The following is a 22294-nucleotide window of genomic DNA, read 5'->3' on the forward strand; positions in this document are numbered from 1 at the left end:
AGCAAAATGGTTAACCGGGCAGGAAACAGTGACTGCCAAAGACTTAGTGAATTTCCTCAATGAGAAGTCTTTTGTGCCTCGTTCTACACATGTTACAGGGATACAGATGCAAGTCCATCGTACAGTTTGTAAAGAGATGGGATGGACAGATTATAGTTTGAGACCAGTTAACAGCCTTGCATGTTTACTCAATTGGAGAGTCCTTACATCAGTTCTACACTTTTAAAGCCCTGAACAACAAGATATGGTGGCCGAAGGATTTAGCTACAATCCTAGAAATCCTCCAGAACCTGAGGAACTTGCTGAGATGAATGCCAGTTTCGGGCCAGTGTTTGTTAACAAAGCTCAAGATGAGTCAGCAATCCCTCAAAAAGAAGGGGAGGAAGACAATGTTCAGTCTGAACAAGAAGGACGTACCATAGTAATGGACGAAATAGAAGAAATTCACTATGAGAGTGAAAGTTTGAACACTGAAACATCTAGCAAAAAGAGAAAATTGCAGTCCAATATTGCTGACAATGAAACAAATGCACACCATACACTGAAGAATGAAACCGTACTTCTCCTAGGACGCCAAGTTTCACAACTAGCTGAATCCCAGGTAGCGCATTTTTCTTCACATCTCAAGTCGAGACAGAGCCCTCAAGTTCCAACAATTGTACTTATACAGTATGAGGGTTTGCAGTGTATGGTAAGGGTTAGTTCTATGGCAGAACTGTATAATGTGGTTACAGAACGATTCCCTGAAAGTGGGAATGTTTCACTGATCTGTGAAGGAACAGTTTTAGATGATAGTGTATGTTTTGACCTGTTAGGTCACCGTCCTCACATTGAAGTGAGGCGCCTTAGGTAGAAAATTGTTAGAAAAGAACAGTTTTCCCAGTTTGGGATTTAACACCTTTGAAATTGTGTTGAGTGTGAGCCATTGTTGTACTTTCTGTGATTTTTATTAGTTTTTATTTTTGCTTCACACTCTCACATGTAAAGTGTACAAATATGTTGAATAGTTGAATCAGATATTAGAGTGGTGGCATGACCCTGTTATTATGTAAATTTTGGTGATACTAACTATTAAAGTAGTAAAATAGTTAAATACATCCTTATATAGAGGCACTATATATGTGGTTTTTTTTTTGACAAGAGTCAAATTATTTATGGTCATGTACATCCTTACCAGTTTTGGGATTATAGACCTATAGTATTTAGTCGGTTGTAAATTATGTATAAAGATATACATGTACATGTTAGTTAGTTTCATTTGGAAATTCAGGGTGGTATTAATGAACTTGTCATTTAGACATTGAGATAGTTTTATATTTTGAAGTATGATTTTTGTCAGTTAAGGTCTGAACAGTTGATACATGTATATGTATGTGAACATTACACAGAGTCAGGGTTTTTAGACGTGTTGAACACGCAGTTTATTGTCTTGTAATGAGACCCATGTCCAGGATTGTATAAGTTAGAATAGCATATGGCTATGGTCGACCTGGAGTTCGGCTGTTATTTGTCCTGAAGAACCTGTTGAGGTTGGCACCCTGTGGCAACTCTGGTGTGTAAATGGTTGGGAGTTTTGGTACTCCATAGATAAGATGGCTGTTCAGAGCTCGATTTTCATGTTTATTTTTACATGGGTAATTAAAAAAAAAAATTCCTTGGGAAATATTAAGTTTTGTCAATTTTCCCCTTATCCAGGATTAAGGGGGGTGGATACTTAGGATACCCTGTGTCATGGTTTAATTAGTAAAAGACGTTGCCAGTCTTCCCCTTGGGAGTTTTAGTAAGATATACAGTCGTTTTTGTCGGAACTGTAGTTCCTCCTTTTTAAGATGGAGGGGGTGTAGTGTAATTGCCCCCGTAGTTCAAGGGGGTTTCCCAACCTGTCACAAGGGTACTGGTACATCACCGAGGGATCCGAAGGGACACATGACATGACGTAACAGTTGGGTACTTCCAGCCTCTTCCTCGATGACATCTCTCTCTCACCACGGAACGAGCAAGGCAATGCGCCTGACATCTGGGGCTAGACGAGGTTAGCTGGGACTGACACCTTTTAGGAAGGTAAGGGCACTCTAACACTAAGCATAGCTTGTATCAACCCCTCGGGTAACCATAGAGCTCAGCGAGACAGGCCAAATAACACTTTACTAGCAACGCCACGTGGTCTCCTTAGTTTCTAGCAATATTTTTTCCATTTCAAGCGAGAAGCATGATATGAAAATTATCACAAAAAAGATCAAAGGAAAAATGAACAAAATAGCGATAATATACAAATATAGCCTTAAAGTTTGTATGAGGTCGATACAAGTATATATTGACCTGAAAGAAGTATATTGACTGAGGACGAAGTCCGAGGTCGATCGCGATATACTTCTTTGGGTCGATATATCCTGTATTGACCTCATACAAAGGCTATAATTGTTATATTATTAATTTCCGACCATGTTTGTATCAAAATCGTTATTTAGGTTTGTTGGAACTTTATAGATATCATGTATGCTGCATGCGCATGTTATGGAAATGTTGTCAAACCATTTTTTTTTTTATAAGGTTTCAAGAAAATAATTTCCTGTGAAACATTGAAAATAAAATATTATACAAAATACCAGTAACCTATATGTACCCTAACATACCAGTAACCTATATGTACCATATTTTTGATGCCATTGCTGGTGGACGTTTCGTCCGCGAGAGTATCAGCAGCCTTGTAGTCAGCACTTCGGTGTTGACATGTATATCAATTATATTGTCATTTTTTTTTTATAAATTTACTGTTTGCAAAAGGATTAATTATTCGAAATACTAAGGATTATCTCAGGCATTATGATAGATTACCTTAGCCGTATTTGGCACAACTTTTCTGGAATTTTGGGTTCTCAATACTCTTTAACTTTATAATTATTCGGTTTTCTATTTCTTTTATCTGAGCGTAACTGATGAGTCTTATGTAGACGAAACACGCGTATTAAATTACAATCCTGGTAACTATTTCTGCCAAGAGACATATAAATTTATGTTTTCTAATTTACCAATATAGATGTCATTTTGATTGAAGGGAGAACCTACTTAACTCTGAGGAAGTGTTATGTATTTTTGTACTAAAACTATTTGTATTTCCAACCTTATATAATATGTAAGTTACGCTGTGATCAGTTTAAGAAGTTCACCGTAAAGTTGTGATCGAATAAAGGTAAAACTCAGTACACATATAAATCAGAAGATGTAATATGAGTGCAACTGAGATTGGTCTTCATCCAAGTCATAATGTATTATAAGATATTAAACAATTATAGGTTAAAATACGAAGTAGGTCGGTCTTCATTACAGAGCGTTGGCTCACACCAAAGTGCATACTATAAAAGGCCCCAGAGTGACTATAACAAAACGATAAACATCTGTGAACCAGATCAACAAACAACAATCACTATTAAATTAGCAAGCTCCAGACATAGACAAGCTAAATAGATGGCTTATTAGGACAAACCCTTTAAGAGTTTTGTAAAAACGTTTCAGGTTAAGTTTAAGTTCCATTTTGATACAGAGATCAGTATTGGTCTCAAATATCGATTTTTGATCGATTTCATTATAAAACTTTACAGAATGTTGTTCGTAAACATAAAAAACGGAATTGTTACAAAGCAATTTAGGAATAGTCAATACTACATACATGTATCTACCATAGCTCATACAAGGAAACAATAGTAAAAAAAAATGACATACGGGTATCAATATGAGCCTTGAATTACGGGCTCTTGATGGTAAAATGTCATAGTTTAAACATACATGTATGTATGAACGAGCAATCATCCACAAAGCTGTGACAAATCGAAAACTATACAAAAAAGAATAACTTGTTAAAAAGTAAAAAATAGATGTATTCATTAAATTTTAAAAAAGACGTGTAAGTAAAAAAAAAGTTTCGCTGTTCGAATACTAGAAAGTAGATTAAATTCAATTGCAAAATATGGTAATCATGTTTTCTGGTCTAGGATTATATAAAATAAACACACCCCATTGACTTCTCATAAATAAGTCTGCATAGATATACTAAAAAAACAAGAGTCGACACACTGAAACGTATCGCCTGTTCTTGTGTTCATAATTGAATTTGTGTTGAAAGTAAAAAAGGTAGTTTATAGCCCAAGCATTACATTAAATTGCCATCAGGATAAAATGTTCAATGTACATGATGTCAGTGTGGATATAAACCTTTTCAGACATCTATGTAGGACATACAATCATTAGTTGGACATAATAGACATTAAAATCGTACCATACAACCAAATGTAGAAGAACTATTGCATATTGTATCTAAGATGTAAACCACGAAAGCGTAACCAAGTTCATTGTTCCATGAAATGATTTCATAGTTTACTTTAAACTGTTTTACTCTTTTATATTATTTTGTGAGCACAATATTTATTTTCTTTCTTTGCATGTCCCTAGCGGGGCTCCGTAATACTTAAAAGTACCGCGATTAAATAGTATATTATTCTGGACAGTATATCATTATTAACTATTGTCTGTAGACAATATTTCTATCAAATGTTGTCCGACTGATACTATTGTATTGGGTACAATATTTATCAACGATAATCCTCTGAAAATGTATAAGTTTTAGGCAGACACCTAAGAATGGGGTTTCGTTTTTATTTGATTCGCTTGACGGAGTGTAGAAGCTTGAACACATATCATTTCAATGCAAAATATTTGGCCTTATTTGGAAAAAAGCATGCTAAAAAAAGAACATCCTGTATAATTTACACGAGTTATTTCATCTGACAAAAATTTGAACTTTTATCTTAGAATGAAAACTTTTTCACCATGAAATAAGACCATGTTTTATTTAATTATGCATCATGTGGACCTAGCTTTAAAACGAAGCCACTGCGGCTACTCGTAAAAGTCACGCAGGCCGCGAATGTTGACTTTGAATTCACTGACAACTTTTGACGTTGTCGATCTATTATAATATATACACATGGAAAAAAGTATTGCAACACCTTGATTTTTTAAACTTGAAAAATCAGCCTCTTTTTTTGGATGAAATATAATAAAATATGTGTATAATATTATTGAAACATAGTTTACGATAACATTGGCATTGAAACGAACAAAAAAAAAATGATTTATATTACCACAATTTTAATACCAAAATGAAGTGTTTTTTGTACAAAAAAATGCATTTTACAACTTTTACTGTAGTCGAATGTCAGACATTTCAAAATTAATCTTCAGATGACTGTTCACATCATGGTTGATCGTTATACGCCAAAGAATTAGTACTTTGTGCGCAGCCTCCATTCAAACGGTTAACCGCATCTAAACGTCTTCTGATTCCTGCCATAAATCGACTAATTTGTTGCTAAGGTAGCAGCAACCATTTCTGATGAAGGATATTGTTTAGTTCATGGTGTGTTTGAATTGGGTGTTCTTTCGCGCACTTTCCGCCCAATAGTGTCCCAAATATGCTCGATATGGTTGAAATCCGGGCTACGATCGTGCCAAGGAAGATGAACTTTATTCCATTTGAACATTGGATCTTCCTCCACGATGCTAATTTCCAACTTTGGCGAGCTCTGCAGTACATTGGATACGGAAAACTGTGTGTCTGTTCGTAAGCAAAGGTATCCGAAATGGTCTTATCGCACGATATCCAGTAGCGATGAGTCGATCTCGAACAGTTCTTGTTAAAAGGCTGCAGTATGGCCACCACTCTCTTTTTAGGATTATCTTGTATGCAATGGGTTTCCTTCTGACCAACCTTCATTATGCTTGATTTTCCTTAGCAAATGGGACAAGGGGTCTTCATTATCTCGGAAGGTCTTTAACAGCGTTTATTGCCTGATTTATTCTCAAAACGACTTATAGTGAAATGGTGATGACCAACAATACGTGCAGTTGTTACAGCGACATCCCTGCTTCTCTTATGCTGATAATCTGCCATCTTGCTGCAGTCAAGAGTTGTCAAGGACCCATTATAAGGTTTCAATCACATAACTTTAAAATTTGGTTATTTAAAATGTTTAAAACAATGAGGATAAAAACAACTGTTTTGCTGTTTACGGGTACAGTAGCTGCATGTGCCGATATTTATTGATTAAACTCAGATGATACTTAAATAATGTTTAACTAGTTCTATTTTACCAAATTATATCCCCAAAAAATAAAAGAGTGTTTTTTTAATTTCAATTTCAATTTGGTGTTGCAATACTTTTTTCCATGTGTATATATCTATGTGTCTCTGCGTTAACAATGTGAAATAATGGATGTATGCGATAACTAAAAGGATTTAATATGTGTGTGCAGCATTGACATTGTTATAAATCCGTGGGCCTCAGTGAATATCATTTTTTCAAAAGTCAATAAAACCGCATATTTACCTCATCAATAATAATCCGTTATATAAATATTGCATTTTTATTATTATTATTATTGTTGAAGGCCGGAGGTCGACACATACTTGATATACATCTAAGTCATGTCTATTTATTTGATCGTTACTCTTGCTTCATACACAACAAGAATCCCATAACAGACCCATGTCGAACATGAAATAAACCATGACTCGACTGAACCAAACCATAACACCGATTTTTCTGTAATCTTGAATTGTGTGCAAAGAATAGCTTTTTTTCGGAATAATTGACGACAGTGGTATTATAATATCATAACGGCATTTGTCATGTGACAGACAGTAAACAATCTTTACGCATTAGAAACAAATCACATATTTTAAAATTCGACAGACGCAAGCACTATTATGTGTCAAATTATTAACTATAGTTTTTGATGTACTAACATATTAACTAAGATACATGTACTTACCATCTTGTATTATGGTCAAATATATAAAAAAAAGAAGATGTGGTATGATTGCCAATGGGACAAGTATTATGGTCAAATATATAAAAAAAAAAAAGAAGATGTGGTATGATTGCCAATGGGACAAGTATCCCGAAGAGATCAAATGACACAGAAATTAACAACTATAGGTCACCGTACAGACTTCAACAATGAGAAAAGTCCATACCGCATAGTCAGCTATAAAAGGCTCCAAATGACAATGTAAAACAAACTCTAACGGCATAATCTACAGGTTAAGGTACACCTCAAAGAAACATGTTTTCCGGAGACAAATTCTTTTGTGGATGATGAATAAATGACCGGGAATTCCACCTCACTGTAACAACTATTATATTGTTAATCAGTATACTCTAGTTTGTTGTTATATATTATATTAAAGTCGTATAAAACCTCTAATAATAATAATAAAAAAAAGGATGCATATGTTTTTTTATAACAATAAGTATAGTTTTCATGCTAAAACTAACTACTGTCATATACTTTTTTTCTAAAAAAATATCATTAACTTGTCCACATTTAGAAGAAGTTTACTTTTTTTAATTGCTTGATTCCAGGATGCAATTCGCCGACATATTTTCCGTATGAAAGTAACCTTTAGCGTTACCTTTCTCGTAAAAAATGCATCGATCGCAATACGCATCTATAAACTATATTCTGATTGTACATGTTATACACGACGTGCTCAATACCCATGTTTCGTTGCTGATTGCTTACAATAAGGCGACAAACAGTAAGCTACGGCTTCATAATACGACAAAAACATGTATAACAGTTATATGTAAAAAAAAATCTGTTTTTATGTCATTTTTTTTACTAGTATTCTAATGATAGTGCAGTGGAAGTGTACGGGTTACTCTTTTGAAATACTTAGTTTTTCTAATATATTGGATTTGAGTAAGTAGATTTGAGTAGGCATTCAAATTTTCCAGCAATTTTTGGAAAACTTTCTTGAGATATTCTTCCGCAACGTTAACACACATTATTGGTATCACGGTGATTTAATATTGATACTATATTTGTAACGACAAAACATTTTCACATCATTTAATATCTACATGACTGTTCCTTAAGAATGATTTTCTTCAATATGGATAGTCGATAAAGAATGCTATTTTGCACTTGATAATTTCCACGTAATTATACGAAAAACGTCTGGTTATTAATTAAAAAAACCCGCAAGTAACGTTGGTACAAATGTCTGCAACAGTTTAATTTTCAATTTTAAAGTCCGGCCTCGGCAAGATGAAATCAGAAAATCCACGAGCTTCTATGCGAATCTGTTTCTCTAATGATTAGAAAAAAATGTTTTTTTAAGCGAAATCTCCTTCGGTAACCTTCAACATTCCACAAACTTGTCAATTTTTATAACACCTGTTGGCAAAAGTTGATTTATTCGGTGAACTGGAAAAGGTTATGACCCTTTAACGTCTCTTTAAAAGATGAAAACAGAATGAAATATTGCAAACTACTTTACAAAAAAGATTAGTTTGGAGTAAACCCCTTAAAAAGCATCTAACGTATCCGAAAATCGAGTTTTATCCAGAATTGTGCATACTCCTTTCCACCGTATACCGTGGGCATTGTATGTCCACGGCTGTCCTCGGTATAGGGTGAATACCACGCCCACGGCTGTCCTCTGTTTAGGGTGGGCACTACGCCCACGGCATAGGGTGGGCACCACGCTCAAGGTGGACAGAGAGTGGACGGCATTGGTTTGTCCACCCTGGGCGAGTGGAAATGACAAAGTCCATCTGGACTGTAGTGTATGTACAAAAAATAAACGAAACACAAATATGTAAAGTTCCTTTTACAAAATATTCGAATGTTTATATTTTGGCATTGTTTGTCAGCAAAAACACTTAATACAGTCATGTTTAGCTTTACCAAACTATGACAAAATCACTGTACTAAACGCTCCTCGATATAACGAGGTTACTACACGTGAATTTGACACAGATTTTCAATGTCACTTATTCATAATAAGATTGTAGATCTTGCATTTACATTGGATTTGTCAATAATTGAGAATTCTAACTAAAAAACAGAGTTCAATATTTCTTTATATAAAAATCAATGATGTCGACAATCTATTTAACATTTAATATTTGATACAAGATTATATTGTTTTATTAAGTTTGACACACATTTTTTAAGAAGGTTATTCTTTTTTAGAGAGTCATAAGTCGACCATGAATTATGTCTTGCAATATGTTACATACACTAAGTTTTATTTGAAAATGCTGTTTGTGGAAACATCAATATTATGGTGTTACATGATTTATGCCTAAGGATGTTTTTCTTTTTGTAACACGTGCATTTAACACGAAATGAATTTATAAACTTTGTACATCAATAATTCATCATTGCCTATTCAACGATCAAAGACGTGCATCGAGAGAATCCTGTAGTTCATGACCATACAAAAGGATAACATCAAAATCGGATTATTTATATTTTGTACCGGCTTAAATAAAAATGTCTAGTGTTGTCCCATTAAGCGAAAGACATGTAGCTGTTCATAAAATGGAAGGACATTTACTTGAAAAGTTTCTCTGTGGATTTTTCGTTGGAGTAATTCTTTTTTTCATGATCTTTAATCATGCGTTTACATTTGAGCAACCATTAAGGCAAAGTGACTTTGATATAATACAACGCCTTGCAGACAAGCTAGACACATTTGAGCATAATATCTTAGATCGTATCCCGATTCAAAGCAAAATGCCGGATTTGGATTCCGACTTGCATTTCCATCACGGTACGTAACAATATGCTTGTTAAAAAAAATTGCAAAGATGGTAAAGCATATCAAGTTCAAACAAGCGCGAACCTACGAGTAGTTTAGTAACTGGTTCCATTTTCAAGTACACATTTGAAGTAGGAAGAAAACCCTTGGCTTATATATAAAAAAATAAATAAGAAAGGGTTATACTCTGAGATATGAAATACTGCTTATCATCCATTTCTAAACCATATCATGCAACAAGAAAAGTACAACGAGGCTCAAATATTCATGTTTTTTTTTTTTTATCGCAACAGTTCATGTGTTGGAACATAGAACCGTTTAAATGTGTTGACATCAGTAGACCATTTCGCCTTTTTTAAGCTTGTCGTACTGAAAACTTACTTAAATGTAAATAATACATCGATGTTATATAACAATCAAGTAATAAACAGCTTTAAATCAATCTACTTAATATTTGATAACCCAGTGCATTTATTTTCTACCACAATACATTCGTACTAAAATAAATATTTTCTAATCAAACTACCATAAACAACAAACAAGAAAATGGGATTTGCGTTCGTTACAAAGATCACATAAATTTTATATCATGAATAATTAAAAAAAACACCAATACAGATCATATATAAGTATCAATGTCAAGTTTCAGACGTACAAAGCTACTTCTAGAAAGAGGGAGAGGGAAAGCTTACGCAAACAACTAGAATATTTTACAATACGTCCTTTCCAACTTTGGTACAAACTTCGCATTAATCGAACAGACCCATACAAATTCCTTATATACCCTCAAATGAAACCGCCCGTGCATAAACATAACCAGAGGGAAAATACCAACTAAGGGAAACCCCCTAACTGACAGATTTATTTCCTGCCTCATTTCAATCGTACTTAATTAAATATTTTCAGATCTAACTAAAAAAAACAACAAACTAGAAAATGGATTGTATGTTCGTTTATACAAAGATCGCATCGCAAAGGGGTTATTGAAAAAGAAGGACATTGCAAACCCAAATTTTAAGATAATTATCCCTCCAAAATTCAATAAGGTCAGAATCTAGAGTATTCTTCAACCGTCCCCCAACCATGTCTGTCTGCTTTTCTGAGTAACTTATTACGATGAGTTAGGGCCTTCTTCTCTGAATCGATGAACTCGAAAACTTCTTCCACACTTCCCCTAGACAAACAGTTTTTGATGCGGTCAAGATAACTGCGTTTTCCTTTAAACTCCGTGTTCGTCGCAGCTTTTCTTGCGGTTCTGACACTACAGAGACACGGAGTTGGTTGTCTAAGCAATGTCTATTTTGGTATTGAATACACGTTTATTTCTTCACCTGAATCGGACTTTTCACGAACAGAACACTGACTATATCTACATATCGTATAAAGCTAACATAAAACAACTAGAATATATTCTTTATATACCATTAACCGAAATCATACAAAAGGCCGTGCAAAAACATTATCCGCGGAAACCACCTAAATAAGATAACGGAACTCAAAGCAATAGATTTAATATATCAACAGCCATGTTATTTATAAGCAACCTTCAATTAAGGACATCATTATAGTAAATGCAATTCTCTGTAAAATCTTATCAAATAGGAGATAAACCCTCAATATGCAGGTGTTGTTGAGATGTTGCTTCATTTGAAGTTATAAATGGAAAGCTTACAATGAAAGCGCCGAAATCATCTCTTTTGTCGTAGAGTTCCGATTCTTATTGTCAATTTCTAGAAAGTCAAGATACATTTATGAGGCAGATATGAGGCTAACTTCTTTTCATTCTTCTGAAGAAGCCGTGAGTCCTGTATGAAGTCTACCTCAAACCATAGAAAGATATTGTTATATTTATTCGATTGCCTTTATTTATATATATGATGTCGTAATAAAAGATGAAATACTAGTAATGTTAAATTTGGTATTAAAAAATGAATCTCAAATGTATCGACAATATTGGACGCGCTGAAGCTTTCCAAGTTATGATTCCTTGTTTTAAATCTGTATAGGACATGCTTAGAAATTATCATGTTTAGGTTATATCATTAATACCTTATGAGATCATTATACCTGAGATCACCCCTAGTTTTTGGTGGGGTTCGTGTTGTTTATTCTTTAGTTTTCTATGTTGTGTCACGTGTACTATTGTTTTTCTGTTTGTCTTTTTCATTTTTAAGTCATGGCGTTGTCAGTTTGTTTTAGATTTATGAGTTTGACTGTCCCTTTGTTATCTTTCGTCCCTCTTTTATGAAGTAGCATATTCATTTATATTTTTCTATTATTCCAGATAAAATGACAGAGGAAGGAATTATGCTACGAGAATCTATTTCAATATCATGTTATATTATAACAAATAACTGCATGAATGGTGGAATTGCTGTAAACAAAACTTGGAGCAAGCGCTGTAATCACGTCCGGTATCTAGTAATCAATGGAGCTAAAACATGTGGACTTCCGGTTTTATATTTGAAAAATAAGGAAAGGAGACCACAATACCAAGAAGCAATTTCAAAGATTTATGATACATATGGCAATGAATCTGACTGGACATTAATTGCTACAGATGACAACTATGTGATCATTGAGAATGTACGGTATCTGCTTAATAAGACTTCGTTCGATATCCCTGTTATGTTTGGGTATAATAAAGACTTCCGGGTTTCGCTTCCGCAATATAAATATGATAGTTCTGTAACGGTCTTAAGTAAGAGTGCAATGGCGAAATACAGACATTTGAACAACAAATTTTTGTGTAGGACAAAGAAAACAGAAAATTTATATAACTTACTCTGCATGAAACGCATTGGAATTTCCTACAATTCGGAATGGAGCAAGTTATTCAATATTATTCCAATTGAATTGTCACATTATGCTTCGAGTAGTACGATAAAAGTAAGTCATACTTAATAGTTTCCTACCTTATTATTTATGATAGTTGTGTGTGTGTGTTTGCTTGTTTGTTTGTTTTTAATTTATTCACATAACATGATTGGCTTATCACAATTGCCATCTTTGAAAAAAGTAAAAAAGTCGGGAACCAATATTTTTGGCGTAGATTTTCATAAAATTGTGTTTAAAGCTTTTTTCAAGACCGTGATCTTTCAATCGTGACAAGGTGTCAAAATTGTGCAGTTCACGCTTAAATCGAGAAAGTTGGCAACTCTGTATTTATCTTTGATAATATTTTATGTATATTTAAAAAAAAGAAGATGGTATGATTGCCAATGCAACAACTCTCCACTAGAAACCAAATAACGCAGAAATTAACAATTATAGGTCATAGTACGGACTTCAACAATGAGCAAAGCCCAAACCGCATAATCAGCTGTTAAATGCCATGAAATAACAAATGTAAAACAATTTTAAAAAACGAAAAGACAAACGGCCTTATTTTTGTACAAAAAATGAACGAAATTCAAATGAGTAACACGTCACCAAACGACAACCATGTACATTCAATTTGGTATAACTTTAAATGCAACAAAATTCTTGGAGTGAACGATGGAAAAAATTAAAAGCATCTATTTTGTCGAAAAGATAAGTTTTCATCGTTATTTTCAAGGTGGATTTTTTTAGCATTCCCGACTGCATCTGTGGCACTAACCTTAAATTCAAGATAAATGAAAAATCTGCGATCAACAAGATTTTGAATTTTTCTTTTAGAAGACACCCATAATTATAAACTTTGCTAAACGTGGACTGCTAGCCTTTTGCATTTTTCTTTAAAAATCGCCTATTGGAATTCCTAGAAATAAAAGTAGGAGAAAACAGTTTCCCCTTTGAAGGTGATTGTAACTTAACAAATTCGTTAATAGTAAAATATATATAAACTAAAACCCATAATTGTAGATGCCCCAAAAAAATACCATTTATAACGTTAAATAGAAAAAAGCATCCTAAATTTGGCAAATTATGCCATGTAACTCTTTTTGAAAATATAATACAACGGCCGAAGTGAATATCAGTTTTACAAAAGTCGATTAAAATTAATTGTGCATCAAACGATTTTTACCAAAATTATACACGTAAAAGCACGTGACGCCTTGAGCGGTGATGCAGGTGAATATGCTTTTTTATTCAAAATCCCAATCTTAAGTTTTATCAATTTGGAATAACCATTATTATTTTATTCTATTTTTCAGTTGAATAATCACTTTGCAAGTTTTCGTTGTGTATCTCCAAGGAAGATGCTTGCATTTGAGTTTATCGTCTATCACTTACGGCCATATACGTCGCATTAAATGTCAACGTACACGGTATTGGACACGTTTTGCAATAAAGCAATTATACATATAAGACAATCAAAAACATGCTTTTATAATAGTCTGTTATAGGACTAAGCAGAATACAAACTGAAACTGTGTTGATGTGAAGATGTACTCCACAAAACCATCTACATGTGTGTTTAAATGGGAGCAGGACGTTTTTACCTATAAAACGAAAGGATATGTTTGCTCCCACACTATATGCATTTGCGCTTGAATATTTGATACACCTAAATTGAATTGATCGCAAAATCAAAATAAAATATTCGTGTTAAAAGTAAAATACATGTAACAAAACTACCAATATCCGAGGAAAATTCAAAACGGAAAGTCCCTAAGCAGTAATAGGCAAATTCAAAAGCCCAAGCACATCAAACGAATAGATAACAACTTCCATATTCCTGACTTAGTACAAGCATTCTTTTTTTAAGAAAATACTGGTTTAAGCTTGGTTTAGCGATAGAAAAAAAAAACATTTTTAGAGATAGAATTTTAAAAATTTTGCCATAAATTCTTCCAATCAGCTTTAACTACTACAGTTCGTGAACTTAAAGATATGAACTATATTCGTATTCATGAAAAGTGCGATTAACTGTACCATTATAGCTTATCAATTCGCGAAGACCAACATTTGAGATTTTATCCCACATGCTGTTTATGTTGACTTTAAATAAAGATGCATGGTTGTTATTAGGAATTAACTTTCATCTGTCATCTTGGAGTGTTTCCCTGTTTGACATATGACGGCGAAAGATTTTAAATCTTTTAGCTGTTTGTAAATATATGAATATGTTGTGTCTTTATATCAAATTATTTTCAAAGATTTCCTCAATAAATCAAAGCTTAAATGTTCTAAAGAAAAATTGGATTTTTTTTTTAAACGCTGAATTGTTTAGGATTTTATTTTTGGCATGTTCATTCATGGATATATTGCTGTTTATGAATATAAACCAGGCATTTTATATAAGAGTCATGTTGGACAAATTAGTAATGTTCTAGTTGACGTAAGACAATGTTTATATTGCAATATCGTCCTACTATGTCATGTTATTCTGATTCCGAGACAGACAGGGCTCTTTCTCCTATATACCCAATTCTATAAACGCGAGAACGCTACCACGACCACATAGAGGCGGTTCCACATCCTTACATATTTTATTGACTACTATCTCATTTTCCACGTTTTGTAATTTTTCGGCTTTTTCGGCTAAAAAATAACATGAGATGATTCAGTGAAAATTGATTAATTGGTGTTTAACACCACTTTCAGCACTATGAGCCATTTCGAGGCGACAAGTTTTTGTTTTTGAAGGGCGCCGGAGAACCATGATAGAATTTCTGAAGAAAACTGACAATCCAAACCAATAAAGATGGGATGGACGCACATTCAACGTAAAACAGCCCAAGCCCCTCAAAGGGCCTTCAACACAGAGAGTTAACCCAACAACCGAAGGCCATTTCTGTACGCCCCTTCATATAAATGATAGATGTCACAGCACTGTGTATAATCGCACGTACATGATAGCCTTGTGTTCCTAACGTTCAATATATAAATTCGTGTTCAGAATTGTTCCCTATGATGTGATTAGTTAAATGTTTTGTGGTCCTAAAGAATGAGTGATTGTTGTTACCTTAAATCTATGTGAAATCGATTCCATGCATGCATATATGAAGAACGAGGAGAAATATAACAATAAGTTTCCTTCATATAATTGACATCAATGTTAATGTTATTTTACGAATATGCAAAAACATGTTACCAAATCAATAATATTTAAGACTAGTTTTATGTCTTGACCTGATTCATTTGTAATACTAGTTCTCAAAGGTGTCTTAATAATCTAGTTCTAGGTCAATATTTAAGATTTAATGAATGATAAATTAAGACAAACAGACAAATAATAGTACACAAGACACAATGTAGAAATCTAAAGACTAAGCAACACGAACACCACCAAAATCTGGGATGGTATCGGGTGCTTCTGAAGTATAAGCAGATCCTGCTCCACATGTGGCACCCGTCGTGTTGCCATATTGGTCATGATATTTCTGTGTCTCTTGAAGTATTGTCCCCCCGGTTGCATGCTGGGAGAATGCATATGAAATTTGAAATAAAATTCAAGAAAAAACAAAATGAATACTCAAGTTGGTGTTTTTTGGTAAGAATATTGATTACACGTCTTGCTTATAACAAAACAATTTCAAAAACCGATATGACAGACATAAACCGACGACAACCCCTGGACCATACCTGCGAACTGTCACTATTTGCGGGGGATTTCCCCCATGGAGGCTCCCTAATTGAAATTTTGAAAAAAAGGCAGTATTGTTGTCCACAATTTAAACAAAAAAATTAATTTGACAATGACTTTAGGCTTATAAAAGTATGAAGAAGTAAACTAGAGGCTCTAAAGAGCCTGTGTCGCTCACCTTGGTCTATGTGAATATTAAACAAAGGACGCAAATGGATTCATGACAAAATTGTGTTTTGATGATGGTGATGTGTTTGTACATCTTACCTTACTGAACATTCTTGCTGCTTACAATTATTTCTATCCATAATGAACTTGGCCCAATAGTTTCAGTGGAAATGTTAGTTTAAAGGTAACACTGTACTAACAACACAATTCATAAACAGCAATAAAGATAATCCAAACAATTTTGTTGATTGGATAATTCACGGCTCAGTAGTTGTTTAATCAGTGACACGTGCCCTCATTATTTTTAAAGAATTAACATATCTATCTAAGTTCGATTTCAAATACTACCAAAATTTAACTCTAAAATAAGAAGCGTATAACGAATATATACATCCATCCTGTGTGCAGATACGATGACTATAAATGGTCCTGAGTGCAATTTGTATGTCCTGAGTGCACTCAGGAGGTCCTGAGTGCACTCAGGAGGTCCTGAGCGGTGTTTAGACGTACCCTTAAAAATTTATAAATTTTATGATTGACCATTTCGGTCATGTTGACTCATTTTCAGGTCTTACTTTGCTGTACATTATTGCCGTTTGCAGTTTATCTCTATCTATAATAATATTCAAGATAATAACCAAAAACAGCAAAATTTCCCTAAAATTACCAATTCAGGGGCAGCTTTTGGTTTTTGAGTTATAAGCCAAAAACGTCATTTTACCACTGTGTTCTATTTTTAGCCATGGTGGCCCTCTTGGTTGGTGGGCCGGGTCACGCCTCACAATTTTTTAACTTGATAACCCAAAGATGATTGTGGCCAAGTTTGGATTAATTTGAACTAGTAGTTTCAGAGAAGATTTTTGTAAAAGATTACTAAGATTTACGAAAAATGGTTAAAAAATGACTATAAAGGGCAATAACTTCTAAAGGGGTCAACTGACCATTTTGGTCATGTTGACTTATTTGTAAATCTTACTTTGCTGAACATTATTGCCGTTTACAGTTTATCTCTATCTATAATAATATTCAAGATAATAACCAAAAACAGCAAAATTTCCCTAAAATTACCAATTCAGGGTCAGCAACCCAACAACAGGTTGTCAGATTCATCTAAATTTTTTAGGACAGATAGATCTTGACCTGATAAACAATTTAACCCTATGTCAGGTTTGCTCTTAATGCTTTGGCTTTTGAGTTAAAAGCCAAAAACTGCTTTTTATCCCTATGTTCTATTTTTAGCCATGGCGGCCATCTTGGTTGGTTTGGCGGGTCACGTTACACATTTTTTAAACGAGATACCTCAAAGATGATTGTGGCCAAGTTTGGATTAATTTGGCCCAGTAGTTTCAGACGAGAAGATTTTTGTAAATGATATATAAAATTTACGATAAAATGGTTAAAAATTGACTTTAAAGGGCAATAACTCCTAAAGGGGTCAATTGACCATTTTGGTCATGTCGACCTATTTGTAAACTTACTTTGCTGAACATTATTGCTGTTTACAGTTTATCTCTATCTATAATATTATTCAAGATAATAACCAAAAGCAGCAAAATTTCCCTAGTATTTCCAATTCAGGGGCAGCAACACAACAGCGGGTTGTCCGATTTATCTGAAAATTTCAGGGCAGATAGATCTTAACCTGATAAACAATTTTACACATGTCAGATTTGCTCTAAATGCTTTGGATTTTGAGTTATAAGCCAAAAACTGCATTTTACCCCTATGTTCTATGTTTAACCATGGCGGCCATCTTGGTTGGTTTGGCGGGTCAGGCCACACATTTTTTAAACGAGATACCTCAAAGATGATTGTGGCCAAGTTTGGATTAATTTGGCCCAGTAGTTTCAGACGAGAAGATTTTTGTGAAGGCTAAATAAAATTTACGAAAAAATTGTTAAAAATTGACTTTAAAGGGCAATAACTCCTAAAGGGGTCAACTGACCATTTTGGTCATGTTGATCTATTTATAAATCTTACTTTGCCGAACATTATTGCTGTGTACAGTTTATCTCTATCTATGATAATATTCAAGATAATAACCAAAAACATCAAAATTTCCCTAAAATTTCCAATTCAGGGGCAGCAACCAAACAGTGGGTTGTCCGATTTATCTGAAAATTTCAGGGTAGATAGATCTTTACCTGATAAACAATGTTACTTCATGTCAAATTTGCTCTAAATGCTTTGGTTTTTGAGTTATAAGCCAAAAACTGTATTTTACCCCTATGTTCTATTTTTAGCCATGGCGGCCATCTTGGTTGGTTTGGCGGGTCAGGCCACTCATTTTTTAAACTAGATGCCCCAATGATGATTGTGGCCAAGTTTGGTTTAGTTTGGTCCAGTAGTTTCAGAGGAGATTTTTGTAAAAGTTAACGACGACGGACGACGGACGCCAAGTGATGAGAAAAGCTCACATGGCCCTTTGGGCCAGGGGAGCTAAAAAAACAGCATCTAAATGTATTTGCAGGCCCCCTTGAAGGTTTTTTAGGACTATGACAGCCATTTTGCACGCAAAACCCTCATGGGCGTTTTGAAAAGTTGGCAGGTATGCTGGACTACAGGCACATAAGATATTTGACATATTTTGGCGTGTAACCCTTTGGAACAGTTGTGTAACAGCACAACATAAAAACATAATGCCAATTTATTTTGTATGTTTCACTACATGTGTAATGTAAAACTATAAATTTGTTGAAAAATATCTAAGAAAGTCCAAACTATAATACTCTCAAAACAGTTATCTTAAGGGAGGGTGGTAATGGGGGATGCTTGCCCCAAAAAAAACGTGAAATAAGACATAATTTCACGTTGAACGTAAAATAATTTCTGTAATGAACATTGCACGAAAAATAGATACTTTAATGTGAACCTTTTGTGACTGAGTCACTGTCTTCTTGTATATATTAACTCTTTGTTTTACTTGATATTCCCGATTTATAAAAAAAGAAGATGTGGTATGATTGCCAATGAGAAAACTATCCACAAAAGACCAAAAGGACACAAACATTAACAATTATAGGTCACCGTACGGCCTTCAACAATAAGCAAAGCCCATACCGCATATAGTCAGCTATAAAAGGCCCCGATAAGACAATGTAAAACAATTCAAGCGAGAAAACTAACGGCCTTATTTATGTAAAAAAAATAGTATACACATTATTGATACAATTGGTTTACGGCTTTTAAAAAAGTTTTTCTTGACGATCCCTGCCAAATGTTTGAATTTTATTTGAAAAATACCGAGCACGCAAAATAAATTACGATGCACGTAAAATTAAATAAGCAGAACATGCATGTTGAAAGAGGCGAGGCACCCGTCTTGCACGACTGATCGTCAAATAAAAAGCGGCGATCACGTTGCACGAAAATAACCCTTTACCACCCTCTTAAGGCTTTACGTCTTTATTTTTACCATTGTTGAAGACCTGATTGTTGCCCTCTATATGTCCTTTATTTCACACGGCCCCAGCTTGTCAGGCAAAACAGTCGTTGGACGTCAGAGTAATCTCGACTAGGCAGTAGGGTATTTGCGGAATTCCCACGTAAATGCCATGAGTAAATTCGAATATACCATTTTCATGGCTGTAATGTAGGTCATTTAGACACTCAAGTGTAAATAAACTGTGTGTCATGTTTCTGTATAATAAAGTATCATAAAATTGAGCTGTTTTCATTAAGAAACACATACAAAGTATGTTTATCATGCAACTCAAAATGTAAACAACCCCTAAAATACAATGTTAATTGTTGATCATTGTTATAGAGAATCGTCCATAGCAGGTGACAGACATAGAATTCACGAATACACGGTTTCCGCTGATTTTGTCAGTTGGTATGACTGACATTAGATGAAATAAAAATAGTCAGCTGATAAAATGTTCGATAGTTTTTTTGTTGGTTGAAATGTCCTGAAATGTGATGGCAGTATGCACATAATGCAGCACATGTATCCCTTCACCAGTTCTCTGGCTTCAGTTTTGAATATAGACTAGAGTAAAGACTAAATGTGTACAAATCTGACATCTAACTATGTTGTAGAAAATGTGATTATCAATTCATCAGAAGTATATACACAGAGAACAATATATTTCACAATACATATGCATTAATCCAAATTTACATCCATTCGTACGGTCTCAATAGAAGAAATTCCCGCGGAAATGTCATGTGATATAAACATGGAATTGTCCACACCGATACAGATAAAATATGTAGAATAATAACAATTGTGGACACAGCAATAAGATCAGATATAACACCCTCATTATATTCTTATTAAGTATGTTAATCAAGAGATTTTTTATCAGATCAAGTTTTCCCGTTTACAACATTTTTTACAAAACGAGGAAAGAGAATCTTTGGTGACTTGACGACACTCTTTCCAATCTATTTTAGACGGAGGACGATATTTTGGTCCTTTTTCCAAAAAGTTTTTAACCTCTCTGTCCTGCACGATATTGAGGTCCCCTGCAATAACATGGCCGTAGGGAACATATCTAAACATCGCCGATTCACAGTTTCAAGTTAAGGGAGTGTTACTACATGTATCTATATTCACGTCTGATGTAACCGACGTATAATTTCTGATGGTTTTTTTTGTATGTGTATGAAATTAAAGCCTGGTGGTTCTATATTATCAAAATAGGGAGGTATAGAAATACAGGCAAAGTTAAGATGTTTATGAAGTGTCCTATCTTTTGACTTTAGTGGAACCTTAAAGCAGTTAAAGTTTTATCCCTTGTATTTCCGTAGGAGTTCCCCTTTGGCAAAAATAGAACAAGAATATTCGTTTTTTTCAAATGTTTAAAAATAGATTTATACGATTGAATCAACACTGGAATGCCTTATGGCGGAAATTATTGTAAGTATTTAGGAATAGTTTATTCAGATAAATATAATGCCGATAAGCGGGTAAGCTGTTACATTTAAAATTTGAATTCAAATTAAAACGTTTCACAATGGCAGTTTATAAATGTGTTTTGTACGATGACAGAATGATGTGATATACAATGTACATTGTAACGAACAAATATGTGCAATAAGATAGTTATATAAACAAAGACACACGTTCAAGTTGCACTCACATCTGACAAGTTTCTATGAAATTGGCTCTATCTGTTTATTATAAAAAATAATATACAAAAGTTATTTAACAACAATATAAACATTTGACCAAATAGGTCAAATCCATCCAGGTAGAACATTTGACCGACCGTTGCAGAGGACTCAAATTTTTCCATCCAGGTAGAACATTTGAACGGTTTAAGATCTGTTAACATTATAGTTACACCTATGGCACGCCACGCCGTTTTTATATTTATTCACATTTGAAGATATCTTATTTATTTCACAAGATATCTTATTAAGTATTAAGATATCTTTAATTTTCATAAGATATCTTATTTAATTTGAAAGTAAATAAGATATTTCTATTAGTTTATAAGATATCTCTATAAGTTAATAAGATATCTCTATTAATTAATAAGATATCTTATAAAGTATATAAGATATCTTACGTTTTATAAAGATATCTTTTAAAAACATACTTTATAAGATATCTTATTAATTAATAGAGATATCTTATAAACTAATAGAGATATCTCTATAAGTTAATAAGATATCTCTAAAAGTTAATAAGATATCTCTAAAAGTTTATAAGATATCTCTATTAGTTTATAAGATATCTGTATAAGTTAATAAGATATCTTATTTAACTAAATAAGAATCTTATTTAACTAAATAAGATATCTCGAAATTGAATAAATATAATAACGGCGTGCCATATACACCCCTCAATTTAAGAATCGACTAAGCTCTCTATCAGGAAGTTTGTACTCATCATAGTCTCCATTTATGAAAATTAACATGCTTTAAAAAAATAGGGTTTTCTTCACTTCCGTAAAACGTATCATTTGTTTTATTATATGCTATTTTTTTTCGACAAATTTACGACAAAGTCTAGAATAATAAAATAAATGCAAAAACCTAAATACATTAAA

At 33.7% G+C, this 22294-nt stretch overlaps 1 protein-coding gene across 1 annotated transcript; it reads left to right on the plus strand.

The window, feature by feature from the left end:
* Positions 1–9245: 9245 nt before the first annotated feature.
* Positions 9246–14703, plus strand: LOC134705346 (glycoprotein-N-acetylgalactosamine 3-beta-galactosyltransferase 1-like). Its single transcript, XM_063564091.1, has 3 exons — positions 9246–9622; positions 11895–12499; positions 13750–14703. Exons 1-3 carry the CDS (start codon positions 9343–9345, stop codon positions 13846–13848), a joined length of 984 nt encoding a protein of 327 aa, XP_063420161.1. The 5' UTR covers positions 9246–9342; the 3' UTR covers positions 13849–14703.
* Positions 14704–22294: the final 7591 nt, after the last annotated feature.

This window comes from Mytilus trossulus, chromosome 2 (genome assembly GCF_036588685.1).
Source record: "Mytilus trossulus isolate FHL-02 chromosome 2, PNRI_Mtr1.1.1.hap1, whole genome shotgun sequence".
Taxonomy (NCBI): domain Eukaryota; kingdom Metazoa; phylum Mollusca; class Bivalvia; order Mytilida; family Mytilidae; genus Mytilus; species Mytilus trossulus.

Bases quoted from the DNA above. Each gene is read 5' to 3' on its own strand.
- LOC134705346 (XM_063564091.1), top strand. From the start codon at position 9,343: ATGTCTAGTGTTGTCCCATTAAGCGAAAGACATGTAGCTGTTCATAAA. The intron at 9,623-11,894 runs GTACGTAACAAT...CTATTATTCCAG, and splicing joins CGACTTGCATTTCCATCACG to ATAAAATGACAGAGGAAGGA. The intron at 12,500-13,749 runs GTAAGTCATACT...TCTATTTTTCAG, and splicing joins CTTCGAGTAGTACGATAAAA to TTGAATAATCACTTTGCAAG.